Consider the following 27,878-nt stretch of genomic DNA (forward strand, 5'->3'; position numbering starts at 1 on the left):
ATATCTTTTCCCTTTCCTAAAGTCATTTCTCTCTCTGCTTTATTGGTGTTGAAGACAAACAATTCATGGTGACTTGTCCACCTTAAAAAAAATGGATTTTTGCGCCTCCCTATACTTGACATTAAATCAAACAAAAGAGAAATGGTGCTGCATGGGACGAGAGGAACAACTTCCTCGTCTCCCCAATCTGACCAGCATCTGTATCTGATCTAATCTTCCTGTTCGCCTGCAGTGAGTCTGGGATGTCATGATGAATTAAGTTGTACAGTTAACAGTCTGTTGGTCTTTGTGATGAACAGCCGTGAGCCTGATGAACAGCGTCACATTTCCACGTGTCACAGCCAAGTGAACACGCACTCAGGTCACGTGTCATCTGTAAACAAACCCCGGAGAGAGTTTATCTTTTGGTTATACACTCTTTTTCCTTTTGTTCTTGTCTTTCATCGCTTCTTTTCTTCATTTGTCGTCCTCTGTACTACTCTTTCTTCCCGCTCATGAACAGTTGAACCTCCCTTTACTTTTCTTATCTCTGCTGTTCTTTCTCTAATCACCACCCACACTTCCTTTTCTTTCCTTCCCTATCTCTCTCTCTCTCTCTCTCTCTCTCTCTCTCTCTCTCTCTCTCTCTCTCTCTCTCACTCTCTCTGCTGATGGATCAGATTTCCAACAGCTCTTGGTAAAAGGGGGGTGTGGTTACTGGGCAGAGGGGGCGGGTCGTGGGTCTGCACATTCAGGACGTGGGCTCTGATTGGACGCCGGGGCCCCACCAGGCCGAGCTAAAAGTTTGCTCAGTGAAGGAGGAAGTCGGTGTGTTGCTGTAGCTGTTGTTCAGGACGCTGCTCACCACTGTTGACTGTCACGGAAAAAGCTTTCAGCCATGAAGAGATCTTCCAGGTAAATGGTTGCTTTATGATAGATAATCAGTGATTGACAGAGACAGTGGGGAGAGGGTTTACTTTTTGTATATGAGGAAGTCTTATGCTCTTATAAGAAATGAAGTAAATTTGTGTGTGCTGTGGAGGGAAGTGTGAAAGTTGGAAAAGTACTTTTGTTGCATGTCACTTCCAGCTAACCCTTCATCTGTTCCTGGACTTGTATTTGAATAGATTACAGGTTGCACAATGAAATGAATGCTGCAAATTGCATTCAGGCTTCACCACCTTTAGGTTTTAGTTGTTTTTTTTCAGTCTAAAGACGGTTTCCGTAGTCGGTGGCTCTGGCTTCAGGACAGCCTGAGGAAGTTCTGTCTGTTTTATGAAACCCTGTTGTCACGCGAACCGTTTGATGCGGTGTGTTTGCCACCAGCTGCAGGGCTGTGGGGAGGGGCCGCGGCATAGGAACATGAATGCAGCAGAAAACAGGGCCGGTCATGTGGGTGGAGCAGGGGTCTAACAGCAAAACTAAATCATGAAATCTTAGAAGAATTAGCCTTAAATGAACTGTGTAGTTCCAACAATGAAGGGTTATGTGAGTTGTATTGAAAAACTTTAGTAGACAACTAATATTCACCTTTTAAATGTGTTTTTCTGAAGTGGCTCTCGCTCTCTTACTGAAGAAGTCTCTCATTATGTCTCAGATACGTAGAATTGTGGGCCTCTTCAAGTGTCGTCAGTGGCTCTTTTGTCTCCGGGCTTCTAATGATGTGAAACAAACATGTTGCATTTCTTTCTGGTTATGAAACACACACACAGACACACACACACGGATGAGTAAATGTGCAGTGACAGTAGACTATAGTCGCACTGTGCTCAGCAGTTCTGTCGGTTAAGCGATTGTTCTGTTAGATCTGAGTGATCCTGGCAGCACGCAGGACGGAGCTCCTGCTTTGGTATTACTGGTTGAAGTTGGGCGGTGCACATCTGTTCCTTTTTTTTAGTAATCTTCTTTTTCCAACGGCATTCTAATTAATTCATTGTTTTTTTAACGTTGTAGCACACCCTGCAGCACTGTGACCACAGACAGGGCTGATGCAGCCGCGGGACTGATGTTCCAATTACCAATTCTGCTCAGCTTGCATGAACTCTTGATAATATTGATTGGACTTCCTGTTTAACAGGCAACAAACCTAATGACGACACCTCTGCAGAGAAGAATATTGCCGCACTACAGACAGTTTAACATCACTATGTCTGCATTTGAATTTAGATTTAAAGTTGAGGGTAACGCCCCCTTTTAAATCTAAGGGCGTTGTACAAACGGTTGATAAACAGTTCTGGGTTCATGCAAAGACAATAAATAAGGAAGAGAGTTCATCATGTTCACCCTAGCACCGTTGGTTTCTGTTTCATGGGATGGAAAACTTTGATCCAGGAGGAAATCTTATAATTTTCGAATTTAAATTATGACATATATGTCTAAACATAACCATTGTAAAGTAACAAGGTTTAACAACTAGCATGAACGACTTTGCCTCTGTCAGATTGAAATCATGCAAATTCGAATGAAGGAAGTGATGAATAGATCTGCATCAAAGATTGAGATCTTTTCTCCGCGCTCCGCTATTTTATCTGATGCCACAGTAACTGAAGAGGAAGCTCAAAGTTAAATCTCATTGGATTTTTTTTTTTTTTTTTTTTTCGTTGAGTGAAGTTGATCAGATACGTTTGTGTTCATTAACAAAACCACCACTGCAGTAGTTCAGTCATAATGGACCAGGAAATGGGCGCACACTTGGCTGTTCCCACCACTCCCACAGTTCAGAGGGCTATAAAAGCTGCTTTACCACCACATCATCACTGCAGTATCTCCCAATCACATGAAGCACTTTACTGATCTGTTGCTACGATGAGGAATCTGTTGTTGTGAAATATGAGACAAAGATATTATTGCATCCAGATGGCAACCTCTGGGTCTGAAAAGTGCAGCAAATGCTGAAGTGTTTTAAAACCTACATTCTTTCTACTGACCAGCAGGGGGCGACTCCTCTGGTTGCAAAAAGAAGTCAGGTTGTATAGAAGTCTATGAGATAATGACTGTACTTCTCTCATGATTTATTACCTCAGTAAACATTGTAAACATGAGTTTATGGTCTCAATCTCTAGTTTCAAGTCTTCTTCAATACGCCATGATGTTCATGATCCATTTAGAGTCAAATAGACCATAAAGCAGGGTATGCTACCTTGTGATTGACAGGTCGATACCATGGAGATGTCCATGTTTTCGTCGTACGACTTAAACCCTTTCATAGTGTGCTTTTAGTTCATGAAAGTTCATTGCAACCTTTTTGGTTGCCTCAAAATGTCTTATTCGTCATTCTGTCGGACTTCACCCTCTCGTGTCTCTTCTGGCTGCAAAAAACAAGATGGCGACGCCCAAAAAGCCAGAAGTCAAGGCTTCGAAACAGCAGCCCACAAACCAATGAGTGACGTTACGGTGAATACGTCCACTTCATATAAACAGTCTATGCTTACACCTAGTGGAAGTTTGGGACAAAATTGACAGCTGAAGGCTTAATAACTAAAATCTTGCACACAAGAGTTTATCAATATTTCATTGATTGCAAAAAGAAGAAAACGAATGCAGACCAGTTAGCATTAATAAAATAATGTTTTGAGCTTCAGAACAAGCATAAGTTCAATACATTCAAAATGTGTCGATGAACAAACAAGCTAACACAGGATCACGTAAAACCGTCATAACTTACTCACGCTGTGGTCCTTTTAATCTCTCTGCACTGACGGTCCAAAAGTCGTAACTTGAAAAATATCTTTGAGAAAGTTTCTAGCTCTTTAGAGGCCATCAAATCTTGCCATCTCACTTTGAAATAACACACTCTGGAAGGCTGGAAGCCGGACCGGTCAGTGCGTTGTTTAGGACAAGTAGAATTGAGCGCCGATTCAACACCTCAAATCGGGAACGTTTCAAACATAAAGGAATCCGCATTTAGTGCTCACTACTTTATATCCCTACACCTGAAGCACAGCAGGAAGGGTTCATGTTGACGTCTTCAGAGAAACGGAGCACATTCATTACTGGTTCTGTCTGTAGTTTGAAGAGTTTCTCAGGGGAACCCTGGCGGGCTCTTTGCTGCTCATTAGTCCCCTTCTGGTTCTTACACCAAACCAAATGAGTTTTCAGAGTGCAGGCAGGCAGTAAAAATGGCAACAATAGTGCCGCATGTTAATGAGAGGTCTGTTTGTGCATTCCCTCTCCCTGGAAATCTTGTGACCAGGACTACAGCCGCATGGGTTTGCAGACCCACAGTTATTTGCTCTGTCCGACTGCCAGTTACCCAGCATGCCCCTGCACTAATTACTGGCTCAGACTCAATCTTGTTCTCTCATTGGCTAGAGCTGTGCCACGCCTCATCTTCCTGGCAGACCACACACACACACACACACACACACACACACAGTTCAAGAGACAAACGGACCTTTGTGTGGTTACTTTGGAGAGACACGCTGGCCGCTGGCCCCCAGCTGCCCGGAGACGCAACAGACACCAGTTATGTCATCAGATGAGCCGCCTGCTCACTCCGCAGTCTTTTAATCTTCTTCAGATGCTTTGTGTTGAGTTCAAAGACACACAAACGAGCTCTGATCTTTCTGGATTAAAGATTATTCTCTTTACCTGTGCCCAAACAACTTTATGAAAACATCTGACTTAACATGACAAGCTTAGAGGGTTTTTCCCAGTAACTCCCTGTTAAGCAAACGTGAGGAGAAGTAGACCCACGCCCTGATGCTTGATCGTGTCCTGTTGAGTTTTCCTGTTAACAAGCAGTAAAAGTTCTGTTTCCATTTAGTGTGTGCAATGTGATGACTGCATCTCCTTCCTCATAAAAACCTTTTCAAAGCCGATTTCATTTGAATATTTTCAAATCGTCTTCCTCTCTCCTGTTGCCGAGCAGCAAGTGACGAGCCCGCAATGTCCCTCGTCTTATCAAGCCTTACTTTTACTGCTGTTGCCGTGGTGATACCCACCTGTCATCCGAAGCGGCACTTCAGCATCCCGATGATGATACGATTGGTTGACAGCGTTCTGACGGGTCAGGCTGAGCGGTCAAACTAAAAAAATGCTCAGCGGGGCAGTTCTGATTGGTCGACAGACAGCTGACTCAGGAACAGCTGTTGCTCTGCTGCTGCGAACCGATGAGGCAGCTACAGGTTATGATTGACGGCTCTCATTCTGGATGTTTGGACTCGGCGATCAGTCATTTCAATTCAAAGTAGTTACCCAATGTTGTCATTGTCGTATAAGTACATTGAGCTTCTCCATCTCTCATCTCTCTGATGTCACACCGTTTGGTTGAGCACCACATTCACTGTGTTTAACCGACACTGTGTCACCATCCATGTGTGGATACACAAATAACAGGACTTGTCGGTTTACTTTGTGTCTGCTGACTCGATCAAAGGCACGCTTTATCAACCTGCGTCCACAGTCCCATTAAAGAGCACTTTGATCATTTTCTCTGTTCATCTGACAAACGGAGAGCAGCAGAAATGTTCTGAAGCCTGAACCGATGACCTCAAAATAGTTGTTGGAGGAAAATAATTTGAACATTTTCTTCTTTCTGTAGTCGAAAAATCAACTGATTGAGAACATGTTACCATTCAGTTCCACAAGTTTGATGCATGCTAACATTCCAGTTAATTTGTAGCATACATGTTGACTTTATATGCTGACTCGGTGCTCTGCGGCTCTCCCACAGACGCCACTATTGTCCAGTTAATGTGAAACTGAAGAATAAATAATTCAGCATCTTATAGGAACGCCTGATGTAATGGAACAAAGTCTCGGGAGCTTTGGAAAATAATTTTTTTATATATTTAGTGTTTTATAGTTTGATATACTTACTGGTACTTCCATTATTTTTTTTCCATTATGGACGACAGCCAGACCCTGACTTTTCTTATGGTGCTTAACTTTACAGGAAACATTTCATTAATTTTTTCTTTTTTTTTCTGTTTCAGCAAATCCAAAGAATGCACCTTCAATGCAGGTAAGAGAAGCTGCTGATGCTTTGTATTTCATGAGCCCAGAGGTAGTCTAAGTGTCTACTTTAAGTCTTACCCTCCCCCCTCCTATTACTGTCACACTTTAATAAGCTATAAAGAAGATGAGCAGCCTCTGATGTGTGAAACTCAATTGGCCTTCAGGAGTCTTTGAAGTGCTCTTGAAGGATTTAATATTCCCCATTAGAAATATTGAACATCCATTAGAATTACTGAAGAGCCAGAGAAGTGCCGAAATGGGAAGCTTCTAGTTAAAGAGGTTTTCAGAAAGAGGAACTGAAGGACGACAAAATTGGACAAATCCGGGTCTGAAAAATGAAGCCAAAAACTGCAGTTCCTCAAATGGCCACTTGAGGCTGGCTCCAAAAGGGAGTCAATCCACATAGACCCGTATGTTAAAATGTAAAAACTTTACAGAAGAAATAAACCTGTTTACAGCTTCATACAAAAAGTTTTGGTCTTTATGGCTAATTTCTAAAGTTTTAAATTATATTAAGGCTTGAAGTTGGGCATAGTTGAGGGTGTGGCCAGGTCGCTAGCTGCTGGCTGTCTGCTCTACTGCGTCACCCGGCCCTGCCTCAGCTCCACCGACGATCCACCTCTTTGCCTTTTAAATTGGGTTATCCGGGAGAGAATAGTGACGGCCGAAACCGCCCACTTTGAAACTACGTCCATTTCTTAAACGGTCTGTGATCCACACTGAAGGATTGGCTCTGTAGACCCATATTCCTTCTGTGTATGGATTGTCTGACCATTCATACATTTCTTTGCGCTATTTTTATGCTCTGTTTCACTGGGGAATGCTAACAAGCAATTGTCCCGAAAACAAGAGCAAATGTAAGAAATGAAAGGAAACTGAACCAATGACGTTCACGATGACAAAATGTCCCTTTTTTAACCGTAGACGGTAAAGTTAGAGCAAAGCACTGGCAGGATTCGGTTTAACAACTTCCTCTCTAATCTGACAGTGTCCCTTTGACCGTAGTCCGTAAAGTTGGATTGAATTTAACACGAAGCAACAGAATTAGATAGAAGACGGAGGCGCATGTCTGTGTTTAAATGGTGACTTCGTAAACTCTCACAACTTTCACTTAAGGCAGCGCTGTTTCTGAAAAGAGACTCCTCGTTCTGTCTCTTCTACTCGTCTCTGCTGTGTCACTTCTTTGTTCCTTTACCCCCCACCTAACCCTCCGTCGGTCTTTTTCTCCCCCCTCTCATTCCCTTTCAGAGGACGGCTACGTGCGGATGTTCCTCCGAGGACGTCCCGTCACCATGCACATCCCCGATCAGCAGAGGGAGAGCTACAGCCTCGACCACAAGGTGGCGCTACCTGACCGCAAGTTCAAGCTGCAGTGGGTGTATCCTTCAGACGGAGAGAGGGAAACTTTGGAAACCTCTGGAACAGATGGACAAATGGAGAGAAACCGAAATAAACAGCCAGCCTCTTTATTGTTATTTGGCATTAAAATGAAATGTATAAAAATAATCACCTGAAGAGAGTTGTGATTTAGGTTTCCTATTGTAGAAATTGTAAAAGCTGCAAAAGCTTCAGTCCCCGTTAGTCACCTTGGTAAAAGAGCATCAACTGAACTTCTAAATCAAAATATTAAATGCTCTCCCGTCTAGCTACAACCCCGTCTTGTTCCCTAACTCAAGCGTGGACCAGGTACGGCTACCGCGGACGTGACTGTCGCTCCAACCTCTACCTGCTGCCCACAGGAGAGATCGTCTACTTCAACGCCTCTGTGGTGGTGCTGTACAACACCGAGGAGCAGCAGCAGAGACACTACCTGGGCCACAACGACGATGTCAAATGGTGAGAGAGCAGCAGGCAGATCAGTGATAAATGAACTAACATTCTCTCTACTGACCAGCAGTTATAAAAAGAAGTCTGATTGTATAGAAGTCTATGAGAAAATGACCCTACTTCTCTCTTGATTTATTACCTCAGTAAACATTGTAAACATGAGTTTAGGGTCTCAATCTCTAGTGTCAAGTCTTCTTCAATACAGCATGATGTTCATTTAGTAAATTATGGTCCATTTAGAGTTTAATAGACCATAAAGAGGAGTAATGCACAGAAAGCAGCCAGAGGATATGGAAACATTTGTTTAATCAGAGGAGTGAGTCTGTATCTCTTATGAAACAACAAGACATCGACACTGTTGAAAGATGTAAATGCTCCGTGCAATTCTTTATCCATCTCCTTCTGTTATTCAGTCATGTGATCTTTGGTTTACTTATTGAGCGCTAGTTGACATCCTGAATGAGCTCTGTGACTGGAGCTACTAGGATGTAAACAAACTATATCCTCCCTCCCACGGGGCATGCTGGGAAAGCTACTCCTCTCTACATGTGTTCCCCTCTCCCACGGCGACATATTGAGTTTTCCTCTTCCTCCTGCTTCAACAAGGATCCCGTGTTAACCGCTGTAGTTTATGTCGTTTTTAATGCGCCTGGAGGCATCATGTTTTCAGGTTGTCCCTCCGTCCATTCTCGTGAACACGATATCTCAGGAACACGTGGAGGGAATTTCATGAAATTTGGCACAAACGTCCATCTGGACTCAATGATGAACTGAGACAAATTTGGTGGTCAAAGGTCAAGGCCACTGTGACCTCACGTCCGTCCCATTTTTGTGATGTCTCAGGAACGCCTTGAGCAAATTTCTTCAAATTTGGCACTTTTCCTCCACCGTCACTCAAGGATGAGATGAGTTGATCAGAAAAATGGTGGTCGAATGTAACCGTGAACACAATTGTGGCCATAACGCAAGAACTTGAATGCTAATCATGACAATTCCACACAAATGTCTAATGGGATGAAATGATGAATTGAAGACATTTTGGAAACGCGTCAATAAACTACAATCGCGAGGCGGTGAATGTAGTTTTATTTTAGGAACACAACATTGTTGTATTGCAATAAGTATTTCCTGATTCACAGAAGTGAGACGGCAAAAAGAAAACGCCGCCTGTCATGGAAGCAAGCGATAGTAAATCCTTAAAAACGTCTCAATGGCATTTAGTGTTCACATTTTCAAAGTGATGCGTTTATTTCATTGTGTTTCAATCTGAATCGGCTGTTTGAATCTGCAGTGAAAGGCTTTTCTGGGATTTAACTTTTTCCATAAAAGCCAGACTCGGTGTTAAAGAATGTAAAAGATGTAATATTTTATATTTCCTCATCCTAGCCTGAGTGTGCATCCTGACATGGTTACCATAGCAACGGGGCAAGTGGCTGGAAACTCCAATGGAAAGGTAACCATCACTTCCATCCTCCTAGTTTCGCTGTTTTAGTTTAAACTTTTGACAGTTTATTTTAAACTAAAGGTACTGAAAAAGCGAATGGAAAAGACGGCTAGTTACAGAGAAGAAAACATACCGCCATGTATAAATTCTAATGGTTATAAATAGTAAGAAAACTATCTTTAGATTTAGTAGCAGATGTTTTTTGTCGCAGTTTTTCTTCATCTAATCCCACGTTTCTGTATTAAATTAGTCCGTCTGACACAGTTTCTCCATCTGATTTCCTCCCTGTCACCCGTCTGTTCAGCTGCTGGCGCCTCATGTTCGTGTGTGGGACTCTGTGAGCCTCAACACGCTCCATGTGATCGGGATGGGAGTGTTCGACAGAGCGGTTAGCTGTGTGGCTTTCTCCAAGTCGGTAAGCAGGCTCTGGTGGAGTATTTTAACAAGTAACTAACTTTTTGCTTTGTGAAGATCTAACTCTTTGGTTTTTTTCTCTATCAGAACGGCGGCACCTTTCTCTGCGCTGTGGACGATGCCAACGATCACATGCTGTCGGTCTGGAACTGGCAGAAGGAGAAGCAGCTGGCTGACGTCAAGGTACCCTGACCCTTGACCTTTGTCCACCTGATCCCATTTACACAGCTGTATCATTCTCTTATCTCCTGGTTCTAACAGTCTGGATCACAAGCATGCAAAAAAGGCAATATTCCTCTCAATGAATCGGATGGAAAAACACTTTTGCATCTTCACGCCTCATGTCTCCTCAGTGCTCCAATGACTCTGTGCTGGCCGCTGTGTTTCATCCCATGGATGCCAACCTGATTGTCACCTGTGGAAAATCTCACATCAACTTCTGGACCATTGAGGGCAACACTCTGACCAAGAGACAGGGCGTGTTCGAGGTACCGCCATCAGAACAACTGCTCCAAAGATGTATCGCACAACAATCCTGCCTCAAAATACACTTCGGTGTTATTTCATTAGGTACAGCTAGCTAAAACACATGCAGCAATATGTGCTGTTAACCTACATTCTCTGTCTGCCTCTCTCTCTAGAAACATGAGAAGCCAAAGTACGTGCTGTGTGTTGCGTTCGCTGAGAACGGAGACGCCATCACAGGAGACTCCAGTGGAAACATCTACGTCTGGGCCAAAGGTACTATGCATTCTAATACCCAAACTACCGTACTATTTAGTACGCCCGGAAAAAAGATTTAAGTACGTCCCAAACATAGTATGTAAAATGCGGTATGCCAAAAAATACCAGGATGTTCTACTACATCCGGTTGCATTTTGCAGTATGCAAGCCAGCGATGCTTTTCCCACAATCCTTTGCGTAGCAGATAAATGCGCCATGTTGTGAAGAAGTAGTATGTTCCAGTTGAATGCATGCAGCATGCAGCAGTACGTACTTTGTAAAGGCAGCTAGAGTATGTACTAAAAGTTAAAAAAGAAAAGTAAGCGATTTGGAACGCAGCTGTAGAATCTAAATGGATTGCAGTGATCCCGACCTTTTGTTCAAGATATTTACACATCAAGTCTCCAAACACCAAAACACTGAAGTACGAAAATGTTCCAGCGTCAGTGCTGTTTATGTAAGAACATGATTGGATGCCTAAAAAGCAATCTGTAAAGATGCAGCAAAATAAAACCAATTTGCAAGTTATTAATCACTACTAAAACTTAGCCATGTAAAAAAAGTCACCTTTCATTTCATGAAACTTTGAAAGTCAGAATCTGTGTCCTCTGCCTGATGTTTTTATTTCCGTTCTGATTTGCAGGCGGTAGCCGCATCAGCCAGGTGGTGTCAGGGGCCCACGAGGGCGGGATTTTCTCCGTTTGCGTCCTGAAAGACGGCACCATGGTCTCCGGAGGAGGGAAGGACCGCAAGGTGGTGCTGTGGGACCACGACTACAGAAAAAAGGGCGAGATGGAGGTGAGGGAGACAAAGTGTCCTGTGCACGACAAAGGGACGAAGAAGAAAATCTGTTTCCCTTTGACACTTCTTAGGCATTTGAAGGGAAGCATCCATCTTGAGCTACACAGTGTGTGTGTGTGTGTGTGAGAAGCTTTCTTTCAGCCCGTGTGTGTGTGTGTGTGTGTGTGTGTCCAGGTGGGCGAGCCACTCGGTCCTGTAAGGGCGCTGGCCGAAGGTAAACCAGGAGAGCTCTTCGTAGGAACCACCAAGAATGCCATCATCAGAGCCGCCTTCCCCGATACATTAACTCCGATTGTACAGGTACACACTTACACACAATGTGCATGTTTCCGTTTTAAGAAGATCACTTTGTTTACAGTGGAAGGTGCCAACAGTAGTTTTAACTCACCCATGCGGTGTATAAAATGAGACCTGTAATGTGCTACAGGGTCACACAGATGAGCTGTGGGGTCTGGACGTCCATCCTACCATGGAGCAGTTTGTCACCTGCTCCCAGGACAGACAGGTTCACCTCTGGGACACCAACTCCCATCAGCCCCTCTGGAGCAAGACCATCGAGGTGCCTGGTAGTAGGATGTAGATTGTGCTGTGCCTTTAACATCAGGATGTAAAAGCTCTGACCTGACTGCACTAGAGTATAACACAGAATGCAAAAACAATTAGACAATTCTATCATGAATAATTAGAAACTAATTACTTCTCTTTTCCGCTCCAGGATCCAGGCAGGTCTGCAGGTTTCCATCCCAGCGGTGCTGTTCTGGCTGTGGGGACCATGACTGGAAGGTTGGGGCTCAGTTACATATCCGAAACTAAACGCTAAAGCCGCTTTCCCACTAGACAAAAAACCCACTTACACCCACCAACATCTGGCCTGACTCGCAGTACTACTTACAGTAGTCCCCGGTATTTATCAGCTCCAGCTCCGCTCGGCAGTGATGGAAACATGACACGCGGCAGGACACGCTCATTTTCCGTCCCTTTTTTGGTGCGATGCTATGTGACACACGTTGAAGTGACTAAATCAACAGAGATTTGCACAATTATTATAATTTATTAACATACAATTAATACGCTCTCCTCAAAAGCCACCAGACTCCAGTCAGACAACAGTAGTTTTACCCTTCCGATGATGCGCATCTTCAACGCACTTCATTCAAACTCGACAGAACCAAAATACAACTAATCAAAACTGATTTTATTAGACTTTCGACTGTTCTTACACAAACTCTGGTTTGGTTGACATAAACCCTCAAATCACAGAGTTGGATGTGAAAAGAAACAGCAGTTATATGCGCTTCTCAAAGTTACAAGACTCCATTGACAGAAATAGTCATTTTACCTGCTGATTGTTGTAAAACACTCTTTTAAACTAAATAAAACTCATCAAAACCATCTTTTGTTAGGCTTTTCACTGTTCCAACAATCACCAACTCTGGTTTGAGTTTCAAAGAAAGACTGAATAAGTAAACAGATATAAAAAGAAGTAACCACTGTAACAGTTTCACTGTTTACTCACCCTGTTTTCCGTTCATGACATCGAACATGACGCACCAGAAAAAAACAGAAAGGCATACACGTCTACAGGCAATGCGAAAGGAATCTATCACATATTAGTGGTGTTTCTTGTGCTTAAAAAAACCTGCATATACACACTAACTTTAGTGGAAGAAGGGGATTAACACAACCTTCACAGCAGGCGGAACAACTATTATACAAGAGGACAACTAATCCATTCCTTACAGGCTATAGCTTTACGTGGTTGCTGCTTCTTACTGTCTGTACTGTGTTAACAGTCTTTGACTTGGTGGTTTGTAACTTTTTGTACATTTTCTCTAACGTTAGTGACGTGTGTGTGTGTGTGTGTGTGTTGCAGATGGTTGGTGCTGGACACTGACACCCAGGATCTCGTTTCTATGCACACAGACGGCAATGAGATCATTTCCAACATCAAGTACTCTCCAGGTAAAACCTCATCAGGCATTGGACACGGCTGGTGTAACACGTCGTGTTTCAGCGCGGTACTAACCCGTTAACTCTGGGCTGCTTGTGCCTCCAGACGGTAACTTCCTGGCTGTCGCTTCTCACGACAACTTTGTTTACATCTACGCTGTGACGGAGAACGGCCGAAAGTACAGCCGCGCAGGGAAATGCACTGTGAGTACACACTACATTACCTCTCACTTCATATCTCAGTAGTCTGAAAGCTTTAAAGATATATTTGTTGTTTACTTAAAGCAATAGCAGCAGTTTTTGGTGACTCTTTTATTTAGGTGGAGTTGAACGATAAATAAGTGTTAGTTTTGTTCAACTTTTCTTTAACTACTGAAATAAATGTTTCCCTCCACAGTTAGATGAATAGAAGCTCTCCTTCCATTCCGTTTTAAAGGAATACTTCACCCCTCAAAATGACCATTTGTATCAATTACTCACTCTGTGTTACTTTGAATTCTTTGAAACTTTGTTTTCCTCACATAAAGAATAAAAAAATGATAAATGACACTTTGATTATCCTGCACAAGATGTGTGAGAATTTGTAATCGGATGCTTTAATGTAGTTTTGCTGATGTTAAACGCAGCCCCCATTTTCTTCAATTCATCAAGACTTGTCCTTCATTTGTTTTTATTCTTCGTGCGGGAAAAACAAAGTTTTCTCCAAGAATTGAAATATAGCACGGGGGGAGTAATTGATACACAAATGGGTCATGTTGGAGGGTGAGGGATTACTTTATTCTCCAAAATGGAGTGTTTAGAATGAAAGCTTCGTGCTCGGTGTGATCTCCATTCAAGCCACATAAACTTCTCTCCCTTTTTTCCTCAGGGCCACTCGAGCTTCGTCACCCATCTGGACTGGTCGGCAGACAGCCAGCACCTCGTCACCAACTCAGGAGACTACGAGATCCTCTTCTGTAGGTCCTCCCTCGCACACACTCAGCTTTCTCTTTCACATCAAATATATTTCAGATCAAATATGTAAACTTGTGTTGCAAAGATAGACAAAATGTTGAGGTGACATTTTGAAAACACACGTGTTCTATCTAGCAACCCCAGAAGGCATCATAAGATATGGATTTACAGCATGGTTTGGCAGCCTTACAGAGCAACTGAAAAAGCAGGCTGGCCAGTATTCACAAAACAGCTGTGAAGGTAAAAGGGAAGAGATACTGTGAGCCCAAACGGAGCATGGAGGAGTAGGCAGCCATGAAACAAGGAACAAAAATCATTGCAGACCCTCAACACCCTCTCTTCTTTATGAATATGAACCTCTGACATCCGGAAGAAAACGTTGTGTGCCAAAGTTCAAGAACAACCGCTTGAAGCTATCATTTAGCTCCACTTTATGATAATCTCATGCAGTTTTGGGCAAAAACGTGCATTGTATGCTTGCATGTTAGTCCCCATAGTGGCCGTTTCACAGAATGAATAAAATGTGTTGTTTTGACCTTCGTGATAATCACAGCATCAAGAAACTTTGCAACCACAAACTTAGAGACCTAGCACATTCAGATGGGGTATGGCTTTCCTTTGGTTTATTGACAATAAGTGGGTTTCTGAGCAGTTTCCAGAACAGAAGCGTTCACCATCCGACTGCTGGAAAATACAAATTTTGCAGAAATCTTCAAATGTTAAAAGTTTAAAATAACAAATCACAGCCTGGATTGTTCTGTGGTGTCCCTCGAGGTCTTGGTGTTCTGGTGTGGTATGTTGGATGGATTTTTGATCGTTCTTATTAATTCTCAAGTGGTAATCTTATTCTTTTTTTGTTTTTGTTTTGTATCGATTCAAAAATTGCTGCAACAACTGGCAATGGCCATCACTATATTTGTGATTTATGACTAGAACAACTTGACACACATTGTTGAGCTGCATCTCATTAATCTTCAGGTTCCCATCTTTTAGATGATGTACACTACTTACATGTGGCATAAACGGTTGGCCTGCTACCTCCCCTAAAGATCTCCCGTGCCCACATTTAAAAAAAAAAAGACAAACTCGTCTCTGAGGGTCTCTTGGAGGTAAAGCCACAGACCGTAGCTGTCAGCCAGTAATGCCCTTTTTTCTATAGGGGAGGCATCCAGTGGTAAACATGTGACCAGCATGGACACAGTGCGCAACCAGGAGTGGGCCACTTCCACCTGCACTCTGAGCTTCAACACCTTTGGTAAGTCGTTAGTCTTTTATCCGCCCTTGTGTCATGTAAAGCCTGTGAACCCACCTGAGACCAACACGCTGAGCTTTTCCTTTGTGTCAACAGCTGTATTATCAATTGACCTCTCTTATATACTGTGCATTTTAGGGTTAGTTGGCTGATGCTCAGAGCAACTGGCAGTTAGAGCAAAAAAGTATAAAGCTGCACCAAGCAGATGTGCACATTGGAAGCTCTGAATGACAACGTAAAAGTCTTTGTACTGTTTAACAGAAACAGTTCTGTTGTCGGGGACATGTCCCTGCCTTGAATCTTGTCTCTATCACCCTTTCACTAACTCAGGAGTCTGGCCGGAGGGAGCAGACGGCACCGACATCAACGCTGTGTGCAGGTCACATGACGGATCCCTGCTGGCCTCCGCCGATGACTTTGGCAAAGTGCACTTGTTCTCCTTCCCCTGCTCTCAATCAAGGGTCAGTCGTGTTCACTCAGTGTTTGCAGTCCACACGTTGCTTTTTTTCTTTCGTACATTTACGAGCTGAAAGCTTTCTGACAGTTCATCCCTCGAATGCTTTTGAAATTAGCTCTGCTCTGCTTTTGTTTTTTACATCTTCCGGAGCCGAGCAGCCGCACCGTTCCTCTCCGCCCGCATAGTGATTAAGTGTGAATGAACACAGTGACAGCTCAGCAGAAATGACTAAAAACTCAGCCACAAGGCTTTAGTGTGCGATCACCACCAGACCTATAATACGTACTGTTTTCTGCCAGGTGTTTATTTTGTGCTCTCAAACACCTTCTTCTTCTTCTTCTTCTCCTTTATTCTTTTTTTCTTTTACAAGTTCAGCTGTAAACTTAATGGTCCGTTTCAGACAAGCTGGCTGCCGTTAGCGCAGAAGCTCAGACGCTGTATTATTTACGACTCGTCAGTATTGTTGGAAAACTCTCCTGGCAGTGAACTTGTTTTACACACATTTTGTGACTAAAACTAAAGCTCCATGAAAACTGATTTCCAGTGATTTGATTGATTTTTAGTTTTTCTTTTTTTTTTTTTTTTTCTGTCAGACGAATCTTACATTATCACTGTTGCACAGCCAAGATTCGAACAAAACTGTTAATTAAATTATTCTGAGGAAGAAATGTCACTACACGCTGACCTCTCATTTTGAAACATTTGGTTGTAGACATACAAGTTGTTTTTAACTATTTATTTATTGGTTTATTTGAACGGGACAGTGCACATTAATAAAAACATTTCTGCAAATGTGCCAGAGTTAGCCAAAAGGGTATTTTTCATCTGTAGTCCCAAAATGGTCATATTTGATGACCGACATGATATTAACAGTGAAGTTAAGAGTTTACGTACAGCTGCTCAATGTTACCAGGTAGCATCTGACTAATTCCTCCCTTCACTGTTTCCCCGTCCTCCCTCTGACACGTCCAGGCTCCGAGCCACGAGTGCTGCGGCCACAGCAGTCACGTGACCAACGTTGCCTTCCTGCACGACGACAGTCACCTGATCTCCACTGGCGGGAAAGACGCCAGCATCCTGCAGTGGGGGGTCTAGGTGATTGCTATCTGCCCACATCTCCAATCCCCCCTCCCCAACAGGTGGGGGGGGGGGGGGGGGGGGACCAGTGCCCTGCCACCCTCTTCACTGTTCTATCCTCCTGCACCACCAGGGGGCAGTATGTCCACTGTGCCTGCTGGAAATAATAATAATAATGAAAAATTAAATAAACACACACACAACTTGACCCACAGATGTCACACCGGATGAAATGTATCATTGTAAAAGATGGAATGTTATTGAGTGTCCTGCTGTTTTGTAATAGAATGTAGAGAAAATGACTTGTTGCCATGCAGGAAGTGAATCCTATCTGTCCCCTCCCCCCCAATATCAACTACTGCAACACCAACCCAGCTGTAAGGTGCTGGTGGTGACCACACAATGAACCTGTCATCTAGCGTTGGTACTAACTGTGCCTAAACTGTATTCATCTTAATCCCCTGTAACGGGAAATCCACCCATTTTAAAGGAACAAGTGTATGTGATTACATGTACACTTTACAGTTTAGTTGAATGCATGCTCCGTTGTCAGGGTTGTATTTATATTTTAGGGGTTTAATATTAGGGTATTACTCCTAGTCTACTGAGCATTCACAAAATATGAAAATCAGTTTGCAGACTCCTTAAACTTGCTTCAGGTGGATGTAGGACAAACTTCAAACCAGTCAGACTGCAAATAAATCAATTTGATGTTCACTTTCAAAATATTTTTGGATAGATTTTCAAACACCAAAATGCATGGAAATCAAAGGAAATACACTTCTATATCTATAAAATAGCAGCTCGGTTTGTAGAATGGTGATGTAAAGTGTACATGATTTGAAATAACGGGGTCGAAACGTGTGAAATCACTTCGCCCCTTTGATGAATTCACGTAATTTCTGCACCGTTTGTGGGTGAGCGCGATAGATCCTTGTGAGCGTGTACCACTCTCTCCTGAAGCCAAATCTCACAGATAAAACCCTCGGATGCAACGAAAGTTCAACAGAATGTAGCCTCAATGGGTGTGATATTCTAAAGACATCAGCTTCTATAGCTTTAAGAAAGAGCGGCGCATGCTGCGAAGAACTAATTAGCATGTCCTGCGGTTAAGGAAGATTGTATTAGGATTCCTAAAATGGGTGGCATTCCCCTTTAAAACTCTTACTATAACCCCATTGCCTTGTCATCTTATACATTTCCATCCCCTGATTTCTAAACCCTTAAGGTGAAGATTGTAAGTATTACAGATTGTAAAAGGTACAAAGTGCCCCCCCCCCCCCCCACCCCAGGGCTGCTGTGTTTCTGATTGTACTACTACCATCACTGTCACTAGATGGCGCTACAATGCAAGATAATGAGCATGACCGAGGCTGTCCTCCTCCTGTAGGTGCTGTTAAAGTCGCAAAAGGTCTATAGAGTAAATTTATATATCTATATATTATGCAGTGTATCCGAGTGGCTGTGTTATTTTAATATTTAACTGTAACAATGACGGATGTTATTATTCTTGTGGCACTTTTAGCGATGGACAGAAGGGTAACGTAGGCTGCTGTGCTGTGAGCTTGAGCTGTGCTTTGCCGCCTTCTGTTTTGTTAATAAAGTTTTTAACCAAGCACTACTGAGTGGAGGCCCTCTGTCTTCCTTTAAGTAAGACATATGGGGTAATAACCCCGATTCAACCTTTGTCTTATTGTATCCAACAAATCCGCTCAATTCATAAATCAGGTGAAAAAACTATTCATAAATATGGACGGTTATTGATGAGCGGAGGGGTAGGATGTTGTGGTGGCAGTCTTTTTAAATTTAAAGTTTAAATACCCAGGTCACTCGTGGTAAACAACTCTGTTTGGCTCAGTGACCTTTAAGTGGCTTTATCGTATCACGTAAACAGGCTGTGTTGAGCTCAGCACTCCTGCAATCTTTTTTTGGTAACTTCAGCACAATAAATAAAATGTTTCTTTATCTTGACACTGCAAATAAGGATTCTGTAATGTGACAACAGAGAAGTCACGTGAATGCAAACCATGGGGGATAATTGAAAACAAAACAAAAGTCAGTTACAACATGTAATCTTAAGAGTGAAGAGTGGGGAGGCCTTGTGTCTGTCAACTCCTCCTTGGAAGAGAATGAGATGTTAGAAATTTTGGAGCTCTTCACAATAAACCAAAACATGAACTTCAAGTGTGGTCAGAAGATTTACAGTATAGGAAGATAAAGAAAGGGAAAGAAATTGTAGCCTAACAGTGTTTACATATGAACTATACAAAATGACAGATAAAAAGCACCCATTGAGGCGACTGTAGCTCCATATTGGTGTGTACAGACTGATCGCAGTAGCACACAAAGCCAGTGGAAAGACACACTCTGCTCTTGGCAGAGTTTAAAGTCTTGTCTGAACATTTTTCAACTTGAGCAAAAAGTTTGTGCAGAACATCTGTCTTGAAAAATAAAAAAATTTGTAAAATGAAAGTGTCACTGGATGAAAACATTTTGAAGAAAAAAGGTATTGTAATAAAATAAAAACAACTCCAATAAACCTTCAATAGACATTTAATACTTAATTATTATAGATTATTTAATATTTACTATTATTGATGTTTTCATTCGTATGTTTTGCGTAGTGTCTTATATAATGATACTCCGTGTCTACTACTAGATAGTACATAGACTTCCATGGGTACAGCTTGTCCATTTCCTTCCGTGTTTTCAGCCAGAATAACCGAACTTCCTACTGTATGGCAAAACAAATAAACATGAATTTGTCACTGTAGCTTTCATGAGGTTTACAGGACGTACTGACAACAGAAATATTTCAAGGACAAAAGGACTTCCCGTACAGCGCAAAGGAAGAGCCCGAGACATAGGATACCCTAAACTTTAACACAATAAACATCGACCTTTAGGAAGAGGGTGACACAGAGGACAAGAGGCAGCACATAGGGCTTGAGCACACTAATCCTTTGACCATGTTACTGGTGTTTTGGCATTTAGAAGGTAATTGAAGTTTATCTCTCCTAGAGGGAAGGATCATGCTCAGCGCATACACCAGTGAAATGGAGAGGATGCTTCAACGCTCCTTGGATTGGACTCAATCCAAAGTAGCGCTGCACCCGAGATACCCAGTTCAGAAAAGGTGGGCAGTAGAATTCTGAGGCTCAGTGGTAAAGGCTTATGACAACAGAGGAGGTTTGCACTTTATTTACAGAATTATTCTACTGTAAATGAATGTCCTCCTTGTCATTGAGTGCCACTCTCCTCTGCTTTCATTAAGGAACATGATATTCTTTCTGAGCGTTTATCTTCAGTGTCGAAAGCTCCCAACAGGTCCAGCAAGATGAGAACAGATGACTAGACAATCAATTTTAAACTTCCACTACATTTTGCAAACAAATATGAGAAAGCTCAGCCAGGGTAGCAGTTTCAGGTAGGGCTGGGGTTTTAACATATAACTTGGAAGTAAAGCAGGGATGAAGTCAGCTTTATTTATTGAAAACCGGCAATTCCACAAACCAACGAAGAAGGAGGTACATGCCAGTGAGGACTGACAAACTTTAATTTGTTGCCTTTTTGCATCGATTCTCACATTTTCATTGAATAACAGGAATATCCTGCACATAGTGCAGAGACAAAGAGAGGCTTAGACAAATGGAATGCCGCCAGCTTCAGAGAACAGTCTTGTGAGGAAGTCTATAGTCAGGAGGTCTGTCGGTGGCTTCATTAGAACAACTTTATTGTAAGACAAGGCGTTTCGGCTTGTGGCCTTCATCTGGGTCATCCACAAGCCGAAACGCCTTGGTCTTACAATAAAGTATTGCTGAAGTTTTGACCTCTTCAACATGCAGGTCTGAACAAAAGAAAGTCTAAATGTGAGGGATGACAGTGTAGTGTTTCTCTTTGTAAAAGAAAAATGTGTAAAAATGGAGACAACAAACTATCAAAGCATAGACAGCTCTCCAACAGCTAGTAGCAAGCACTGTAGTCTGTTAGAATGGCACTGAAATGGCACCGTTTCTGGATCAACTGCTTACTCGAGGTTTTTCTGTGCTTCAATGAAATTAGCATGCATTTTCCCCCAGAGGGCAGGGTTAGTTTATCAGTGCAGAAGCAGGCTGAGCTTCCATGTTTTGCTTCAGGTTACTTAGGTTTGGTTTGTGACCCAAAAAGGGCCTTACAGTTGCACCTCATCTCGACAACAACCTTTGTTATTTTATTATAGCGCAACCAGTTAGCTCTGCACCAGCAGCACATTCCACCGTCCCATCAGCTTTCATACAAATCAGCATCTGTTCATTGCAAACAACTGTTTATCCACATTCCCTAAATAGTGGACATATACGCATCATTGAGAGCCATCTCTGAGCTTGCATCCACTCATGACGCTCTCTCAGACAATCAGATACAGCACTGAGTATATATTGTCAGTGGGTAGTTTTCTTTTAGTACATACACAGACAAGAGCTTATCAGAATTCATGGTCTGGAAAGCCTCTATTCGTCACCTGGTGATGAGTAATACCATAAAATTCAGGTTGTGATGATAAAATATAGCAGGTTATTTTTCATTGGAAAGACCTTTGTATACATCTATGTGGGGAAGTAAAAACTGTATGAATGTCAATGTTTAACATCTCTGCTTAATAAATGCCGTTAACGTTTCAGTGTTTATCAAAATAGATCGATTTTTTTCTGTCAATTAACTTAATGAGTTAATTAGGAAATTGTTCCGGCACTAGTTTTTCCCCTCAGCAGCCATTGAAGGCTACAGACTGGGACCACGTGACGACTACTCTTAACTATGACAGTACCAAACTGTAGATGGTGATAATGTTGTGGTGTGGTTGCAATTTAGAAGTAGAGGAAAGAACAGTCTGTATTTGTGCCAAACAGAAGAAGGGGACTCAAGCAGTGCAGTGTATTTAATGTAAATCCTACTCGACGTGGGCTGTGATTTATGGAGTTTCATTGAAAAGGAGCAGTCTGCTCTGGTTGCCTTTTTCTTCACTGGGACGACAGGGAGATGGAGGAGGCTACTTATTAGAGAAGATTAATGCAGTCGCACTCTAAGTTCCTCTGTGCTGGGACCAACGGAGTAACAATATATTAGGCATAAATCAGCTCAGGGGAGAGGAGCGGACAGAAACCGAGATGACTTTCGAAAGTATTGATCCAAACAAATGTAACAAATGTCAGTCCTGCCACTTTAAAATGATCAATTGTCACAACAAAAAAGGGCTTCTTGTAATTCATATTGCGTTGGTGAAGCTTTGTCCAATTTGTCTGAAGGAAATAAATGTAGAGACAAGAGCAGTTAAAACACGGAAAACAGATTAGAAGCTTTACAGATTTATGGGTTTTTTTCTGATGGGAGACGAGTCGTGAGAACAGAAAACAGTCTGAGTTGTTCTCAGAGACACTTAATCAAATAATACAGGATGGAATATGTTGACAGACTGGGGTCTCGACCACAGAATGTACAACCCTGAGGCTGCAACACATGCACACACAAACATACATACCCACACACACACACACACACACACACACACACACACACAATTATTGTGGGACCGAAACAATGAAAGGACACATGCTGAAAATGTTTTGACCTGTGATGGTAACTACATGCTTCATGCTTCGATGCGGAAAATGCTCACCATGTTTATGACAAACCTTCCCAACATTAAAGGTGGAATTTTTTCAACCCAACTTAATTAATAATCCCTTCTCGTCATATTTTCTCTTGGGCAGAAGCCTCCAGCCCTTAACGTTGTGAAAAGGTGGCGGTTAGGTTTAGGGAACAAAACTACTTTGTTAGTGTTAGAAAAGAAAACACATTATTGTTTGGCTTAAAATAGGTATGTTTTCTACCAACATGATCAGGAGAAGCCATGAGCCCAGAGGTGACAAGATGCTTATTTTTGCAGAAGAATGTCAGAGCGAAAAAGCAAAGAAAGATTACTTAGAAAATGGCACCAAGCGTGGATGAGACAGCGATACAGGTTTAACATTGTGCTCTAAGTAACCCCCGCCGAAGCCTTTGTCACTCAGCACTAATTGGTTTGGGAAAAACAAAACAAAAGAAACTAAGACAAGTCTGTTTTTTGTAGAAATAGTTTTGTCCGAAAGCAGAGCAACTTTCTCAGTAAACACAAATATTTGAGTGTATTGAAGCTTTCTTTCCTTGATGATGGAAAAGAAAAAGTCAGATACAGTCTTTTGTTTGGGTTCATGGTATGCATGAGATAAATATGTTTACACATTAATCGTTTTACGTGTATATGTTGCTGTTCTGTGTCCTACTGCGAACCATGTTCATATTACAGCCGCCTCCACAGCACTGCAGATGAACTCTGTGACACAAAGATTTCATACATTTAAAGCTTCTTTGTGTTCTAATTGTATCCCTGTTGAGCTAACACTAGCTGCCTGATGTCTTCTTCCGATGAGTGTTCAGTTGAGCAACAAGCTGATCTTTCCAAAAAAGGTGTGTATTCCTTTAAAGGTCATAATGAGGAATTAGATTTTGTATCAACAACAGTGATACCATTTAATGCTTCTGATATACAGTTCCCCTTTGTACTAACAAGGCTTGGGTGTTGTTATTTTAAAGGCCAAGTGAAAAATGTTGCCTCTTTTTATAAAATTATTTTTTTTTCGTTTGGCGCAGAGGATTGCAACCCAGTCACCAGAAAAAAAAACAACCTAACAACACAACGCAACAACAACACAACGTAACACCATAACATAATGTAACACCATTATGTAACCACTTAACGTAACACCATAACATAATGTAACACCATTATGTAACCACTTAACGTAACACCATAACATAACACATAACGTAACAACGTAACGTAACAACCGCAGCAAAGTAACTACCTTAAATTAACAACATCTGCCCTTTGTGACTTTCTTATGTAACGTTACGTAACAAGCGTAACAGAATTACATACAAATTTACACAAATCCACGTTTACCCTTGGTTTCACGTAGTGAAAGAAAAGCGGTCTCCTGGGTAAAAGCCGTATGATAGTTTGACCGGCCCTCCTTTAGAGGACTTTCTTGCTTGTTATACTTTCTATTTTACCACGTAACTTTCAGAAATGGTCCTTCGATATACTTGCTTTGTGTGTTGCTCGCTGTACTACATCATTTGCTCTGACTGAATGCAAAAAAAAAAAAATTCCATGGTTTGGCAACATTTTTTCCAGTCGACTTATGAGACTGACAATGACAATGATGACGTTGGTTGATTGTTATTTCATGCAGGTAAATGTCACAGGCACTACTGAGTGAATTACAACGGAAGTGATTAGCACAAGATCATTTGTTGTTGTGTCGTTGAGTTTTGGTAAATTCTGCAGCAAAGTCAGCTGACTGCAGGTTTCCGTCAGAGATAAACGCAGAGATTCTAATGAAAAAGATTTGATCCTAGATTCCATCAAAAATCATTTCAACTACTACAATTAAGCATTTAGAAAAACAGCATTCCATTCAGGTTTTTGGTTCACAGCATCAAGTATATAAAACTACTTGAATTCTTAATTAACTCAGCTCAATAACCTCAGAAATTATCTTTCTCAGGGTATTACAAGTACCAAAATAGAACATCCGGCTTTGTTGGAAGTTTATTAGCAGCTCACACACAGAACGTCTGCATCACATCACAGTTTATCATCTGTGCATGTGTTGCAGTTTAGTTACGACACCACGGCGTCTGCCAAGATGTTGTGTTCGGTACAATTCAAACATCAATTAATATTCCAGACACAGTTTCATAACAATATCAGGCACAGAAAGGGAGAGAGAGAGTCAAAGAGTGACAAAAACTTGAGTTTTAAAAAAGCATACTTTAACACACTAAAGTGAAGTGAGCTTTCTTAAAGTTGTGTGAACTAGAAAACACTTTTGAATATATTGGAATCAACATACTTTTGGGGTAACCATGACAATGATGGTGCCCTAACCTTAACAAAGTAGTACGTTTGACCCAAACCGCAACGTTTCCCTGAACATCACCAAGTTGTGTTTTTGGGCCTAAATCTAATTCCATCATAAGAAACAAGGAAGGAGATTCTGCAGAAAACACACTGCAGAATCTCACAGCACTTTTCATTGTTTCGAGGTGAGAGATGAGGCACCTCAAAAAGCTGTGATAGCTCAGTGAGTTAAGAAACAGATTTGGCAACAGAGAGCTTGTAAGTCTATTGTTCGGTATAGGATTTTTTTTTTTTCTGTACTGTTTTTGTTCAAGCTTTAACATTGTTGCGGTGCACGGTAACATTTTGAGGATACGTTGTAGTGTAGAAGTGTTAGCGTTAGCAAACCAGGCATGAGAAAGTATCAATTTCGCTCTGCATATTTGTTCACAGCATTCAGCCCCACCTCCAGACCTTCACGTTTATGTGTGGCCGCATACAGATGAGCGGTATGAACAGGCCGAGAAAGAGAGCAGAAAAAGAAAACAGATAGAAAGATGGAGAGTGCTGAGAGAATGGGATACAAAGTCAGAAAGAGGGAGGGGAGGGGAGGAAGAGGGAGGGGAGAAGGTCAAGAATGCAGATTTTGTCTTACAGGCTATTCTCCGCACCGCCAGGGCGTCTGAAGTGCTGCCAACGGCCCGTTGAGCAACGTGTTGATGTATGGGGCGTCTGCTGGTTGTCCCACAGAGCGGAAAAAAACCTGCAAGAAAACCATTTTTTATGTACAGAGTGTTCCAGAGTGTAACTGCCATGTCAGAATCTCTACAGCTGTAGAAATAGATGCAGGTGCATATCACATTTGCCATATTTAAACTTAAATCTATGTTGTGTTTAAAATCCTAAGCTTTTTCCCATTTCACCTGTGAAAGACAAACGGCAAAAGCATCGATAAAAACCAGCAAGGAATTCAGCTGTAAAACACGTGTTGCTTCAACATGATGTAATATGTTAGTCAAGGCAGCAGTTTGTCTCTAATGACTTCAAGGAAGGTCAGACCTCCTTGAACTTGAGCAGTGTGATCTTAATCTTAAACAAACTAAACGCGACGATACAACAAAGTAAACTTCAATGGTAAACTGTTTGCACCCACACAGCTTCACACAGTGTCACAGAAAAATGCAGCTGTTGTATACAAGGCTTAGATACAGCGGCGAACAATGTCATTTGGGGTTCATCCTCTGAGGACCATGAATGTCAGTACCAGACTTTAATGGAAATACATCCAATTGTTGTTAAGATATTTCAGTCCAGACCAACCAACTGACTAACCTAAATACCTGGAACCACCCTTCTCCAGGTCTGCAAATGACTATTCTGCATTTTTAGAGTATTGTTCGAGGCTCGCCCACCTCACAGACAGTAAAAATGTTGTGTGAAGCCCAGCAATGAAGAAGAAGTTTGGTTCTTTCATCTCCGCATGGCGCCGATTCCTGGATCCACCTGTCTAAACAAAGTTGGCACATGTCGATAGGTGTGGATACATGCTAACAGGCACATGTTGAAGTGAGCACACTGTTTTGATACGATGTCACGTGTACTGCATGGAGATGGAAATATTACATAAAAGCCTCTGTACAGCATGAGAAGACGTTGTTGCAGTGGTGGAGGAAGTATTTATCACTGATGCTAGGTGTTTTTAACTCCTCTATCAACCAATTTAATCTACAGCAATGCATCATATTCTAAAGGGAACTGTCCAGTGAGAACCACGTATCTCTAAAAAAGAAAAACAGTTTTGTTTTCAGCTTTGTGACGATGCATTTTCCAGCTGAGCCAAGAGGCTCCTTAAAGAGTTTATTTAGCTTAAGAAGTATGAGGATTTTCCTCAACGCGTAAAGGAACACTTCATTCCTCAGTTTAACACAAACATTTACACATCAATACATCCAGAGTTACGTGGTTAAAAAAATATGTAATCTGTAAAGTAACAAAAGTTCTCAGACAAATGAAGTGGAGTAAAAGATACGTCCCTGAGATGGAGTGGAGGAAAAGTATAAAGTATCATAAAATGGAAAATAATCAAGTAAAGTACAAGTACCTTGAATTTTCACTTTAAAGTCGAGATGAAGGGAGGTGCGTGTGGAGACAGAGATCCTCTGTAGCTTCGTATGACGCTACATCTTAAGCCCGCCCACTTGTTAGCGGTCCAATCAAATACAATGAATCCCTCCTGTAACTGTACACTGGTACAAATATTACATTTCACCGGGACTTTAAGTACAGAACTTGAGTAAATTTACTTTTCCATTGTTCCATTCCCCCACTACCTTGGCACAGTGACAAAGCTTACTAGTGATACAGAGGGACTTCAGTGAGGTAATGGAACAGGATTTTAGAGAGAAGTTACTTCATCCTCTATTGACTTGAACTGCCACCAATCTTGCATGTCACCAAAACGACATAAGCACCGTCCCAAATTTTTTTTCAGTCCACCGAGGGGGGGGGGGGGGGGACATCTGATCCCGATCCAAGAGATCTGTCACAGCTCAGTCCTTAAGGCAGTGGTTGCATACTGGAGCAAACTGGGAGCGGGCAGAAACAGCAGGATTACAGGGAACTCAATGGCTGTGTGCTGTAGGCATCATCAATGATCCGGAAAAACAAGGAGGATGTACAGTGGGTCTATTTATAGTGGGGAGCTAATGACTGAACTAAGAGCGGCTCCGTGGGAGGGAGCAACGGCCAGATGACTGGGGGAAAAGTGAGCAGGTGTGACTAGTGGTCAGGTTTGACGCAGCAGACTTTTTGACTCGTCAGGGAAAAGCACAGGTGGAACCGTTATAGCTCCTTTCTTTTTAAGTGCCCCAGTAAGCCCTGACAGCAAGAACAAAGCTAGGACCCTGAAACTGTGATGAAAGTCGGCTGTCGTTCATTTTAACTTTTATTACCCGTGACACGGCAGAATCCCGAGAGGCGCAGGGAGATGCCGCAGTCGTCACCATGACGTGATTAATATGACTTCATTTTCCTTGAAGGTTATATGAGTTATACGTCATAAATTCCTGTGTAGATACTCAGTGAGACTGTGGTACCTGCAGTACAGTGTACAGAGCCC

At 42.1% G+C, this 27,878-nt stretch overlaps 1 protein-coding gene across 1 annotated transcript; it reads left to right on the top strand.

The window, feature by feature from the left end:
* The first annotated feature begins 780 nt into the window (after positions 1-780).
* Positions 781-18,452, top strand: eml2 (EMAP like 2). The gene is made up of 19 exons (XM_076100455.1): positions 781-894; positions 5,916-5,944; positions 7,186-7,315; positions 7,624-7,773; positions 9,151-9,217; positions 9,513-9,623; positions 9,710-9,805; positions 9,976-10,110; positions 10,264-10,363; positions 10,989-11,143; positions 11,321-11,446; positions 11,574-11,705; positions 11,862-11,929; positions 13,020-13,108; positions 13,203-13,300; positions 13,965-14,052; positions 15,210-15,305; positions 15,633-15,763; positions 16,732-18,452. Exons 1-19 carry the CDS (start codon positions 878-880, stop codon positions 16,852-16,854), a joined length of 1,941 nt encoding a protein of 646 aa, XP_075956570.1. The 5' UTR covers positions 781-877; the 3' UTR covers positions 16,855-18,452.
* Positions 18,453-27,878: the final 9,426 nt, after the last annotated feature.

This window comes from Anarhichas minor, unplaced genomic scaffold, assembly GCF_050575085.1.
Source record: "Anarhichas minor isolate MPS153535 unplaced genomic scaffold, ASM5057508v1 ptg000026l, whole genome shotgun sequence".
NCBI lineage: Eukaryota > Metazoa > Chordata > Actinopteri > Perciformes > Anarhichadidae > Anarhichas > Anarhichas minor.

Bases quoted from the DNA above. Each gene is read 5' to 3' on its own strand.
- eml2 (XM_076100455.1), top strand. The intron at 7,316-7,623 runs GTATCCTTCAGA...AGCGTGGACCAG, and splicing joins AAGTTCAAGCTGCAGTGGGT to GTACGGCTACCGCGGACGTG. The intron at 11,930-13,019 runs GTTGGGGCTCAG...TGTGTGTTGCAG, and splicing joins GTGGGGACCATGACTGGAAG to ATGGTTGGTGCTGGACACTG.